This window comes from Salvia miltiorrhiza, chromosome 5, assembly GCF_028751815.1.
Source record: "Salvia miltiorrhiza cultivar Shanhuang (shh) chromosome 5, IMPLAD_Smil_shh, whole genome shotgun sequence".
Lineage (NCBI taxonomy): Eukaryota > Viridiplantae > Streptophyta > Magnoliopsida > Lamiales > Lamiaceae > Salvia > Salvia miltiorrhiza.
Window position 1 is genome coordinate 56,003,490 of NC_080391.1, and position 14,389 is coordinate 56,017,878.

A 14,389-nucleotide genomic window follows, 5' to 3' on the forward strand; every position below is an offset into this window, starting at 1 on the left:
AGTGAACAAATTGAGTCGCTATACAAGCAATCCAAGTAAAGAACATTGGAAAGCACTTGAGAGAGTTTTGAGATACTTAAAGTATACTCTAAATTTTGGAATACACTACACGAGATACCCCCCGGTACTTGAAGGGTACTGTGATGCTAACTGGATATCCGACGCGAAAGACTCGTTATCAACGAGTGGTTATGTGTTCACTATAGGGGGAGGAGCAATCTCGTGGAGGTCTACAAAACAGACATGTATTGCTAGATCCACCATGGAATCAGAGTTCATCGCTTTAGACAAAGCAGGTGAAGAAGCCGAATGGCTACGAAACTTTTTGGAAGATATTCCATGTTGGTCAAAACCCGTGCCGCCTGTCATGATAAACTGCGACAACCAAGCAGCTATTGGGAGGGCGAAAAGTGGGTTGTACAATGGTAAGTCTCGACACATACGTCGACGACATAATACCGTAAGACATTTGATCGAAAGTGGAGTTATCTCAATTGACTATATAAAGTCAATAGATAATCTGGCCGATCCGCTTACTAAAGCTTTGAATCGAGATCAAATGTATAAATTGCTAGAGGGAATGGGTGTAAAATCCACAAAATAAGGATGATTATAGTGGTAACCCAACCATGATGACTAGAGATCCCAAGAACGTGGTTCAATGGGAAAACTAAGCTATAAGATTCCAAGTAGAACACTCATCTACTTGCATTCCCTAGAGAGCAACTGAGTGTTGAAGCTTGCTTAGTGGTAAGGTTAAGTCATTGACTTTTAATGATTCCTAAACACCTCGGGGAGGTTGAGTATAGCAGGATACTCGGGAAAGAATCACCTATATAAGTGAGATGTGGGGGCCGCATCGACCTAACGCTTATGAATCCAAAGAGCTGTCCAAGGCCCGCAAAGGACAAAAACGTGAGAACGAAATGAGGTTGAGGCGTTAGTGTGTTAATACTGTTGTCTCGGTATACACTAAGGAGAAATGGTTCAAAGACATCAAGTTCTACCAATTCACCAGTATATCCGATAGTATTAACTAAGGATGGTTCAAGGCCGCAAACCACCTATTCTAATGCACTAAGGTCTCTTGAGAACAGAGCTTGTGTCTGCATTTGCATTTGGCTATTTCCACTCATGTGGGGGATTGTTGGAAATTGGTTGTGAGTAACCAATGTTTGATAATTTTTCGAGTACCGAAAACATTTAATTTAGCATAATTAAATGGGACAGGATCGATCTACGTTCCGAGTAGATGATCGTAGTATATTTATTTACTCAAAACCGATTTCCGGTGAGTGAGAAATAATTGTTTAAAGTTGGGTACTTGAAACATTGAGCTGTGGGAAAAGATAAGCATTTAATGCTTATCCCACATCGGAATGTGGATAACATTTATTACAGTATAAAAGTTATTACATCACAGGATGTAATAAAACTGTGTGCACAAGTGACGGGTTGCAAAGCCCACACGCGCGCGCCGCCGCCGCCGCCCGCCCGGCCCGGCCCCGGCCCCGTCGCCCGACGCCCGGCGCCCGGCCCCGGCCCCGGCCCGTCGCCCGACGCCCGTCGCCCGACGCCCGGCCCCGGCCCCCGGCGCCCAGCGCCCGGCCCCGGTCCCGGTCCCGGCCCGTCCCGTCCCGTCCCCGTCACCCGACACGCGGCCGTGGACTTGGATCTTGGCAATTGGTCTTTGGGTGGTCTTTGGGCTGGCCTTTGGGCCTACCCTAGGCCCACATCGACTATTATCTTTTTGGACCAATGAAAACTTGGTTCGAATGGGACGAGGCCCAACTCGGTTGGGCCAGCGCATGCACACGAAGCCCACTAGGGCTTGGCCCGGGAGGACCCTTGGTCTCCCAGGAAGCTTCCCACGTAACTGCTGCTGTCGGAGGAGTCATGGCAGAGCTGTTACATCTGTAACTGCTGTCGGATGAGTCATGGCAGATTCAAACAGCAGGGCTGTTACTGCCTGTAACTCCCGACACCATTTGAATACCATCATTGGTATTAACTCCCCAGGCTCCCCCATTGATGTGGATTGTGCCTATATATAGGACAGCCTCCATGCATCATTCACCACCAAAAAACAAGCATTATACTCTTACTCTGCTGCACTCTGCATCGTAAAGTTCTGTTCTCGCCTCGTTCCAGTTCGCCGGAGCTCGTTGGTGTGCGGTGCTGCTACCTACGAGACGAAGCCGTTTCATCTTTGGGGACGACACGCCAAACCGAGAGCACTACCGGGGCGTATCTCGTCTTGCGGACAGAGGACTCTCCTCGACTCGGCTTTTTCACTGGTTTCAGTTTTACTGTAATTTCAATTCAGTTTTTCCTTGTAATCTAAACTCCTACATTTCTGTTTCATTGTAATACGCCCGCAAGCTTATATTCCAACATCCTCCCCCGCTGCGGCTGCCCCGACCCCATCGCCCACCGTGGTGGCGGAGCAAGAATCCACGCGGCGGCGCGCTACTCCTTCTTCCCGCGCCGGCCGCGGTGGCAGATGAGCAACCTCACCTATGCGTTCCTACCGGAGAACGACGTCTCCAGCGAGGTCCGCGGCGTCTTCGCGGCGGCGTTCCGACGGTGGTCGGAGGTGGCGCCGCTGGCGTTCCGGGAGGAGGCAGAGTTCGGGCGGGCGGACATCCGGATCGGGTTCCACCGCGGGGACCACGGCGACGGCGAGGCGTTCGACGGGGCGCTGGGGACGCTGGCGCACGCGTTCTCGCCGCCGAACGGGATGCTGCACATGGACGGCGAGGAGAGCTGGGTCGTCGGCGGCGATTTCTCGAGCGGGTCGACCCGGTCGGCAGTGGATCTGGAGTCGGTTGCGGTTCACGAGATCGGGCACGTGCTCGGGTTGGGTCACAGCTTGGTCGAAGGGGCGATTATGTACTCGACCATCTCGTCGGGTCAAAGGAAAGTGGAGCTCTCGGATGATGATATTATGGGGGTCCAGGAGTTGTACGGGTCAAACCCGAATTTTAATGGGTCGGATGGTTTGAATCCGAGGGGCGCAAGGGATACGAGCGGGGCCCGCAGCGTTGACTATTCCTTTACTAGAAGGCTCGTGGCTGGGTTGTTGCTTCTTTCATATATCTACGTATTGATATAAAAATATACAATATCAAGAAGTCAAGAGCATAATAGGCTAACTCATGAGTCGCCTTATTTGCATATCTCAGTGCATGGCAAAAGTCTCTCACAAATCATCGGTTAACGACTCCGAACCTTGATAAGTATGATGTAAAACGTGAATCGCCAACAATGAATCAACGTAGATGACCATCGGTCGAGATCCTATTCGAAACATAATATAATCAGTTAATTTATTTTGAATACAATATCAATATGTCCATAAAAATTAACAAACGAAGCGAGGCTATGGTGTAAGCTTGATGAGCATCTTGCGCGACTTGTTGATATTGTTCTTTTTGAATAAATTTTAGGTTAATTGCCTATAAATCCATAACGTTTTCTCAAAATTGATTTTTGCTCATAATTTAAAAAATCTACTTTTAAATATATAACCTTTCGTTTTTGTCTCAAATTTGTCAGGTGACCGATATTTTCTTATGCAGGCGTCGGAAATGACACGGTGGCATATTTATGACACGTGGAAAAAAAATCCACAAATCATCATCTTCCCCAGCCTTCCATACTCCCAAACCCTAATTTCCCCTTCCCCCATCCGCCGCCGCCACCCCTGCCATCACCATCGCCGCAGCTAAAGATGAAAAGGGCCATGGATCTGTGAATCTCAAGCACCAGACAAATTTGAGATAATTTTGAAAAAATATGAATTTACATGCAATTAACCTAAATTTTATTATTAAATTTTTTATCAAAATAAATTGAAATATAGTGTAATTGGTATAAAATTCCCCACAAAATGGCGCGAGTAGAAGCCCCACATTATACATTGCTTTGTTTGTTGGTGTTTGTGTGTGTATACATTAGATGGAATTTATTTATTCTTAATAAAAGAATTTCTATGCAATACGGTTATTTTCTGGGCCACAAAAAACCCGCTTAAGATGAAGCCCAAAATCCGATCTAATTCAAGGGTAATTTTGGGCTTTGATTTTGTCCAACAACAAATATTATATTAGCATTTTTTTATAAAATGATCAGAACTTTCGTTTTCTCCTAAAATAGCCTCTAACTTTCAACGTTTTTCACAAAAGGTTCCGCTATACAAAATTCGGTGACGAAAAAAATGACAAAAAACTCCAAATTTTCAACGTATTCCAATAATTGTGGTTCCTAATATGGTTTTTCAACAATGATGATCCCCAAAATATTACATTCGACGAGATAAGTTATCTTTTTCGTCAATGAATTTTGTGTTACATGACATTTTATGATTAATGCTGAAAGTTTAGAGTTTTTGCAGAGAAAAAGTCAATTTACAACATTTAATGAAAAATGTTGTAAATTTGATACATAAAATACTATTAATCCCCGACAAATTACAGCTGACTTTGGTACTACACAAACAAATTCAGTTTTGTGGGAGGGGACCATTATAAGATTGTGAAATTTTCATCATCTAAGAAGCAATGTTTTTGGACTTAGGATTAGGTTAGTTGTTGAGTATGATTCTATTTCCAAAATAACAGTAGGCCCATAATATTTTGGACCATATGAAATGTACAAAAGCAAACCCAAGATGCTTATCATGAAAGCAAGGATTTCAACTTTCCTCAATAGTTGGTCAATAGAAATATCTAGTGAGACTTTGTACGAGTAGGTAAATATTTGTATCGTTATCGATTAATTTATTATGCATGGACAAATTAATATAGGATAAATACTGAAATCTTAAAATATGTATGTATGGATATAAAATAAAGAAAAAAACTACAAAAAAAGAAAAAAAAAACATTAAAGAAGTGAGGATAACTTTGATAGTTTTGTGTGGTCCACGAAATTTGGTATTCTTTTGGACTTATATATTATTAAAAAGGAAAATGGTTATTCAAATGGAACCTTCGAAAGCTTTTTTATCAATTCGAGAATATGGACCACATCGTGTATCTCGAAATTCTTTATTCAATAAAGTGGTTGGACTCGTTATTTTAGGTCGAGCTTGTTTAGATTCATTGTAAAAATTGTGATTTATTTAATATACGAGTAGTAATTGTAGATTTCTTTAATTGTCATTCAAAAGAAAATCTTCATCTTCATCTCCCATTTTCCATTTTGCTATTTATTTTAGGGTTATTTCTGAATTATATCTTGAATTTTGACCTTAGAAATACAACATGTATTTATCTCTGTTGTTCGATCCCTTGATAATTCGAGTTATAATTTTTGGATAGCTTAAAAGAGTTTTTATTAAATTTCTGCAGGCATATCATTGGTATTGATGCATGTTTTTTGAAAATATATACATATCAATTTAAGTTGGCCGAAAATTTTAACTTGAGCTGTTATGTGAACAAATTAACTAATTAGTACATGCTATATTCGAAATATTTTTTAGTTCGGACTAAAAAGTTACGATCGATACAATATTTGGATTATAATTTAAGAATAGCCTTTTATTCTTATAAGTTGTTAATGCATTATTTAACTCTAATAAATCAGATAATTGAAAAATAATAAAGAAATTGCTGACGTATTTTTAGTATGAAACAGGTTGCCCCCCTTTGATTTTGCCTGTTACTATTTACGTGGATTTTCATAACTACAAAGAGCCATGTTAATTTCCTTTTAATGAACAGGAAATTAGAAAAAGAAAAAAGAAAAATAAAGTAACGATTTATCTATATTTGTTAGTACTGCTATCAATTTTTGCACTTTAAATTAAATTTATCTGTCATGTCACCTAATCAATTTGCACATACATAATTTTTCTTAATTCCTACTAATTGTACTTGTTGGAATAATTCCATATATAATTCAAATTTTATCCACAATAGTATTGGCCCCGGGCTTACATCACAAGGAGCTTCAATGACAATTTATTTACTTTATTAAAAAGAAAAAAAAATGCAAAAGATACCAAACCCAAATTTATTGTTCTTAATTAATTTATTTCACCAACTAATATACATTAATAAATACACGATCCTAAAATTCAAAACCAAAATATTGGATAAAGTCACATGTGATGCGGGCCGACAACACATAAACCACAAGAAACCAAAAACTAGCTACTTTATTTAAATACCCTTTAATTAATTAGATTTTTTCTTTCTTTTTTGAGTTTGTTAATTAATCTAGAATTTTTTTTTTAGGCGAATTAATCTAGAATTACCACCAAAGATCTCAAATGCTTCGAAGGATAACTATATAAAAGGAAATATTAACTAACATGGCTAAATTCACTAATCACCCTTGAATGGAAATTAGTGGTAGGGTCCAAGTATAATAACACATGGAGTGACTAATATCATTGCCAAATTGATGTGAACAAGATAAAAGAATAATAAAAAAATTATTTATCTCGTCAATATTAAAGTAGAATTAGGGTTAAAGTAGAATCCAGTGCTTTCTTGGAGCATCTAGGTTTTTTCTCATCAAGGAAAGTAATAGCGTTATCCGAACTCACTAGTTATCTTTTATTTCATAATTATTCACAACAAACTCAACATTTTTTTTTTTGATAAATTACAAAAGTAAATAAAAAAATTTAAAGTCCACGCGACAGAGGACTCGAATCTAGAATCTCAAGGTCTTGAACACACGCAACAAAAAATTCAACATTCTTTACACTCCCTAGTCCCCCATTCATAATGTAAGCGTTTGAGGCATGGACACATATATTAAAAAAAAAACAATTCTCCTTAATTATTGATACTTAATTATCGTAAATTTTACAATTTGTATGCAATAGTGAGACGAAGTTGATAATAAATATACTCAAACAGTTATTATACTTTTTTATTTAAGGGGTTAAAAAAAATTGTAATTTTCACCTAAGCTTTCGATTAAGCTAAAAAGTACAAAAATTGAAATAACAAATCCACCAAGAAATCCCACAAAAAAGATGGAACAACCCTACACAAAAGTTAACCAAACAAAAAAACCAGCCAAAAAATTCCCCACGCCCTGCTAAAATGCGCCGCAACAACGCTAACGTGCGCCTCAAATTAATTTACAACGAGTTGAAGAAATCCATTCTTTATAAACTTGGCATTTCAATTCGTTTTTTCACCTCTCATAATTAAACATCAGCTTCCAAACACTATTCCCCCAAAAAACATTCCTCTAACTAATCCCCACGCTTCTCTCACTAGATTCTCTCTTCAAAAAAAAAAAAAAAAAACTACAAATTATGACTAGATTTCTCCCATGCCCATTGCCTTGCAATTGCGACAAACATGAAGAATCCTCTCATAAATCTCAATTAAACAACCAAATTTCCGACACATCTTCTTCCAATTCATCCCTTACTTCCCACCCAAGCCTCCCTTCCGTTCCTTCCCTCGAACACGCCGCCTCCGCCGCCGCCGCCGCCGCCGCCGCAAACCACCACTGCCTAGCCACCCTCAAGGGCCACTCCTCCTACGTATTCTCCCTCGCCCTCGTCGGAAAACACCTCTACAGCGGCGCCTCCGACGGCGAAATCCGCGCATGGGACCGCGGCTCGCTCGGCCACGCCGCCACGGCCCGCGGCTGCTCCGCCGTGAAGTCCATCACGGTCCTCGGGGGTAAGATCATCACGGCCCACGGGGACCACCGAATCCGCGTGTGGCGGATCAACGACCATTTACACCAGACTCAAACTCAAAATCGAGGACATTTTTCAATAATAACTGTCGGTTCAGACAGCAATAATCCAGTGACTACGGCAGCGGTGCGGCTTAAGTTAGCCGCCACGCTGCCCACCGCCGGGGACCGCTGCATGCGGCTGTTCTCGGCGGGGAGCTACGTGGAGGTCCGCCGCCACCGGCGGCGGACGTGGGTCCACCACGCCGACGCGGTGGCGGCCCTGGCCGCCTCCGCGGACGGCGCCCTCCTCTACTCCGTGTCGTGGGACCGGAGCATGAAGGTGTGGCGGAGCTCCGACTTCCGGTGCGTGGAGTCGGTGCAGGCCGCGCACGACGACGCGATCAACGCCGTCGCCGCGGCCGTCGACGGCAGCGTCTACACCGGCTCCGCCGACCGGCTGATCAAGGTGTGGCGGCGCCGCGACGGCGAGCGGCGGCACTCGCTCGTGGCGACGCTCGAGCGGCACAAATCCGCCGTGAATGCGCTGGCGCTGAGCACCGACGGCAATACTCTCTACTCCGGCGCCTGCGATCGGTCGATCATCGTGTGGGAGAAGGGCGGCGCCGCCGCGGGAGGCGGCGGAATGGTGGTGGCGGGAGCGCTGAGGGGCCACAAGAGGTCTATTTTGTGCCTGGCGGTGGCGGCGGAGCTGTTGTGCAGTGGATCGGCGGATGGGAGTGTGAGAGTGTGGCGGAGAGGGAGTGGAAATAGCCATTCTTGCGTGGCGGTATTGGAAGGGCATAAATGTCCGGTTAAATGTTTAGTGGCGTGTTTGGATCGTAGTTATAGTGAGGTTAAGAAAAATGATGATGCTACTGCTGATTTGGGGAATAATTACTTAGTTTATAGTGGTGGTATGGATTTTGATATTAAGGTTTGGAAAATTTGGGTTCCTAGTTTATAGTAGTATTTTTTTTTAAGTTTGGATTATTATTTTTTTAGGGAGGACGTAATTTTGTAAATAGAGAGAAAAAATTTAGGCACTTTTGTTGAAATAGTTTTATTAATTGGACTTGTTTTTATGTTTTGGTTATGGGATTTGAGAGTTGATTAATTGTGTGGTTAAGGCTTGTTTGTGGTTATTATTTAATTAATAATGTTTTTTTGCTTGTGAAAATGATGAACGTGAGTATCTAGTTTCGTTATAATTTGCTTTCGTATTTTATATTATATATAATATGGTCATTTATATATTTCTTAGAACTAATTAAGGTGACATTCATGCATCTGAGACAATATACACGAATTAACTTAATCGTATGTGAATTATTAATTAGTGTATCGGAATAAACAATCAATGGTACGTAAACATAGATTAAATATACCAGAAAATCAAATATACCATTTTTGGAATAAAATGAAATGGTGATTTGAATGATAATTGATGATACAATTCATGTACACCACATATGATTAAAATTAGCATTACTAATAAAATCTTTTAGAATCGATGGATAGTACGCAGATAGTTATTGGTTTTGATTACATGTAAATGTAATGGCCCTGTTTTTGGTTGACACAAAAGAAAAAATTACTGAAAAATGGAGCTTAATTAATAAATTTTATTTTTGTGCAATAATATAACTATATATATGAAATAAATTAACAATATTGGATAGTTATAAAGAATATAACGAGTGCAACTTAATGGGTGCGGTTATAGTGAGAACCACAATTATCGTGAGAACATAAGAACCAATAAAATTACTGCATCTGCTATACAAATTAATGCATCCGCTATTAAATTTAATGCATCCGAAAAAAATAATTTTTTTGCTCCCTTCAGGATTCGAACCCAGCACCTGCATCCATCCACCAAGATGATGCATCCACCGTAGATCTTGATGATCGAATGGCTTAAAATGGTTCTCCGTTCTTATTTTATTAGTGGTTCTTATTTGAACCTCTCCCGCAACTTAATAACATAAATATCAAATGGGATCCTCTGTCCCAAATGTAGTGTGTACTACTCTTAATTTTTTTTTTATAATTTTTAATTATTTGTTATCCAATTTTAATTTATTATGCTTTAATATAATATAATAATAATTAACAAGGGTTCACTCATCCAATTAGGATTTATAATTATTTTTTTATATTTATTTGAATTAATAATAGATTATTTTGGTTCATTAATTCAAAGTTAGGATATATAATTTTTTTAAATTCTAATTTTTAGTGATAAATATTAATTAGACTTCATAATATAATAATAATTTTTATTTTTATAAAAAAATTATAAAATAAAGAAATTAAGAGTGGTACACGATGGTACACACTACATTCTGGCACCGATGATATATCCCATCTGCATAAATATAGAACTAACAACAATTGAATTATTTTGTGAATTGTGAGCACGTTCCATGAAATATACAGCTGAATTTTTTAATTTGAAAATTTCAATGACAATTTATGATTTACAATAATAATAAAAATATTGATATGATTAAATAGTAGCGGTCCTCTCTTAAAATGTGCTAATTGCTAAAGATATATGGATCACAAGTAATAATTCCATTTTGTTCATATACATGGAATACTATTTTTGAAAAGCTTTCTATTTATTATTTATCCACTTGGATTATATTTCGTGGCAATAGTTATCAGCCTAAATAAGGAGTATGATAGCTGCCATTAAATTAATTCCGACCTTCTCAGATTTATTCAGTTAATTATTCAAGTCGGTTGCCAACATAGCTTATTACCATTATCCACTACTCCACTTATTAAATTATTTTTTTTACGTATTTCTTCATTTTGTGCTCTAGTACTATAGGAGACACGAGACAGATTTATCAAATTAATTTAATACTTTAATATTAGGATAATTTAATTTTTATTTACATCGTGGGACTCGTGTTATCCGGTTAATGTAGCCACGTGAAAAAAACAAAAAAACAAAAACAAAAACAAAAAACTATGGTAGTTAAAAAGTACATTAATTGATCATCATTGACCTAAGATTTTGGATTAGTGTTAACACAAAAGGTTAGATATATATGTGCTGCCTAATCTATGCATGGCTTTTATATGTTAAAGGCCAAATTGCATCATCAATTTAGACCTTAGGCATTTTTATCTAAAAAAAATAATCGAAGATGCGTTGATTTTGGACAATTTTGGTAGGCAAAAAGTAAATTGTGGTTTTATGGGAAAGGAACAAGTTCAATATATTTAATTTAAAATAATCACGAAAAATCTTGCAAGATTTTAGATAGTACGATAATTATTAATTAATTTTTAAGAGTTTGACTTCTTGATACCCATGCTGCACTACAATTAATTTGTGATATCTTCGCCTTAGATTTTGTGATTATTTTTTGGAAATTATTATTTTTCAATCATATGTAAAAATAATGAAGCCGAAATATTGCTTACAAAAATAATTTCACATTGAAGATTTATATATAAAAAAAAAATACAAATTCATTCCATTTCAATTCGACTTGTCAAATATGACCGAATTAGATTTGATTATATCATATGCATGTGTATGTTGTGTGTATTGTAAATATTTATAATATGCTGGTATAATTTATTTCATTAATAGATGTTATGTGTATGTTGTAAATATTTATAATATGTTGATTTTTTTGGTAATAATAATATTAAATTTTAAAAAAATCAGAAGAACTCGAACTTGATGCCTTTAATTTCAGACAATAAATTAAATATATAATGAAATATTGTTGGTTCATATAGTGGTTTATGAAGCCCAGATTCAAAATAATATAGGCCCATTAATAAACATATCGGGCCCAATTCGATGCAAGAGGCCCAACTATCAATTTTGAAAATCCTTTTTTGAGCACCAATTTTGATATTTTAGGATTCGTCGAGGCGTAATTAGTAGAGCTGGAAAGCATTGAGAAATTAAATAAATAAAACACAATTAAATATAGATTTATGTGTTTCATTTTATTATTGAATTTTGTTCAATTGTAGGTATTAATTAGTGAGAAATTATATCGGTGAAATATAAAGATGTCGGCATGAAGTAGACATGCATAAATTCAAATTCTTTTTTTTTTTTTTGAAACGGGCATAAATTCAAATTCTTGGTAACAAATAATGTAAAGATTTTATTTATTTATTTAATGTAGAAATGCATTTCTTCCACTGATACAAAAGGTGTACTCATGGAAAAAAAAATAAAAAGTGAAAATGATTTCTCCGACAACTACTTATGGAAATGACCCTTAGGTAAAGACCTTATGCAAAAAAACAAAAATAACCAAATTCCACTTGCATCGTAGAGAAAATGGCAGGGTCCATAACAACATACATTACATAAATCTTTTTTTCTTTCTTTCTTATTTTTTGGATAATAATAATAATAATAATAGAAATGATTAATTTAGAACAGAAAAAAAAATATAAATTTTCCATGTACTAAATGTAATGAGAAATGACAATCACTATTGCAAGTTTATCTTATCTGAAATATACTATATGCTTTCTAGATCATGTCTCGATATGCCCAACCAATTTGTAAAATGTGACATTATATTCTCTTTGCTAAACCCCACACAACATGATGTACATACATATATAATTACAAATTAATTAATAATCATTATTATGCGCCAGCATGTTTTTTAAAAACTCTTTTGAATTTTCCTATTTAAATTATCAGGAATAAATTAATTAAAAGTATTTATGTTTGTCCATCTTTTATTGGAACTTGGAAGATATAGTTTTCCATATTTCTAAACATGTGAATTATGGGATTTAATTTTGTAATTCTATAACCAAAATTAAGAAGTATCAAAGAAACATAAAGAGAAGAATGCTACATTACTTAATTTAATTTTAAGGAGCCGAAAAATAGAGAAAGGGATTATAAGGAGTATATTTTATGGGATAAATCGAAAAGGTAAAACTTTTCGAAGACTTTTTTTTTTGGGTAACAGATTTCAATCAGTTCAAATTTTATGTCGCATATCGATTGTATGTTAGCTAGGTTTTATTTGCGGTACCATGTTACATTAAATTTTATTATTACCTAGTTACATATAACATGTATAAATATATCAAATATTAGTGAAGATAAGCTAATTAAGCTATTTTACAAGATGTTGTATGTGATAAAATAATCTAATACTACTTGTTTTTAAATTTTAAATTTTTTATAATCTAAATCTAGAGTTGGTATTTTCTTAGAAAATCGATTAATCATGCATGCATTATACTAGCTACTTTAATTTACTTTGTTGTAATACTACGTACATCATTATTTTTAATTTCGTATTCTTTTACATGTGGTTAGATAACACATAATTATTACTACTATTGATCTAATAATTTTGAGAATTAAGACAATAAATTCATATTGTTGTTATAATTTGAAAATACTAAAATATTTGCCAAATTTCGAAATGCAAATGCTATCATGAAACTCATTTGTGATCCAGACTTTTGCATCTCGAATTTGGTCCGAACTAAAAAAATCTCTCCGTAATTTGTGGTGACAAAAAAAAAAAAAAACTACACATATACTCCACATACATACATACATACATATATATATATATACATACATATATATATATATAGGGGGCCGCTCTAATGAGACCCCCTAATTTTAGTGAGATCTAGGGCACGATCTGATGCGTTTATTTTATCAATCCTATGACTGATATTGTATCTGGAGGGTGATTTTTTTTCGCAGGGTTCGAATCCTGGAGGGAGCAGAATATTTTAAATTTTGTTATTCATCAGTATATACGGCACTGTTCATCAGTATATATGTCTTATTCATTACGAATTTTTTAAATTTTATTTTTCACCAGTATATACATCTTGTTCATTAGATATACGTTTTGTTCATTAGTATTATATGTCTTATTCATTGTACTCATATTACACGAAAAATAGGGGGTCTCACTGGAGCGCGCCCATATATATATATATATATATATATATATATATATATATATATATATATATATTCTCCCAAAAAATATATAGTTAAGCGAAGATTGAATATAAGAATCGAACAGTTAAAAGATATCTATTCAAAAAAAAAAGAGTTAAAAAAGACATATTTTGTTCTTGAAATTCCAAAAGAGAAACTAGTAGAAAAGGTAGAAGATTTTCATTTTCGGTTTCCATGCCAACACAATGAATTTTCACTTTGCATATACATATATATGGAGTTGATTATTATTTATAAGAACTTGAAAACATTATATTACATGTATAAAATTATTGTATTCACTGAATTGAAATTAACTTAATTGCACATAAAAAAAATAAAAAAATCATCCCTTTATGAGATTCAAATTTAGGTGATACATTCATGTAGCAATTGCATTCACCATATATATATCTTCACGATCGAAGAGCTGATCAGAATGGTTCCATCTTCACAATAATTAATTATGTATATAAATGTTTATTATTGTGAAAATTAAAAATACTGTACTAAACGTATAAAGTCACTGCATTCATGGTGAATTTACCGCACTAAAAAGAATTGAATTTTTCGTTCCTAATACGATTCGAATCTAAGTGTTGCATTCATCCACCAGGATCATGCATTCATATTTACGATTGAAGGATTAATAATTGTTGTCACGCTCATATTTTAAATAATGTCTCTCATTTGAACCTTTTCCTATACATAATATTATATACTATGATATATATATATATATGTGTG

At 36.0% G+C, this 14,389-nt stretch overlaps 1 protein-coding gene across 1 annotated transcript; it reads left to right on the forward strand.

Moving 5' to 3' along the window:
• The first annotated feature begins 6,979 nt into the window (after positions 1-6,979).
• On the forward strand, positions 6,980-8,839 carry LOC131025263 (protein JINGUBANG-like). Its single transcript, XM_057954940.1, has one exon. It carries the CDS (start codon positions 7,286-7,288, stop codon positions 8,624-8,626), a length of 1,341 nt encoding a protein of 446 aa, XP_057810923.1. The 5' UTR covers positions 6,980-7,285; the 3' UTR covers positions 8,627-8,839.
• The last annotated feature ends 5,550 nt before the right edge of the window (positions 8,840-14,389 follow it).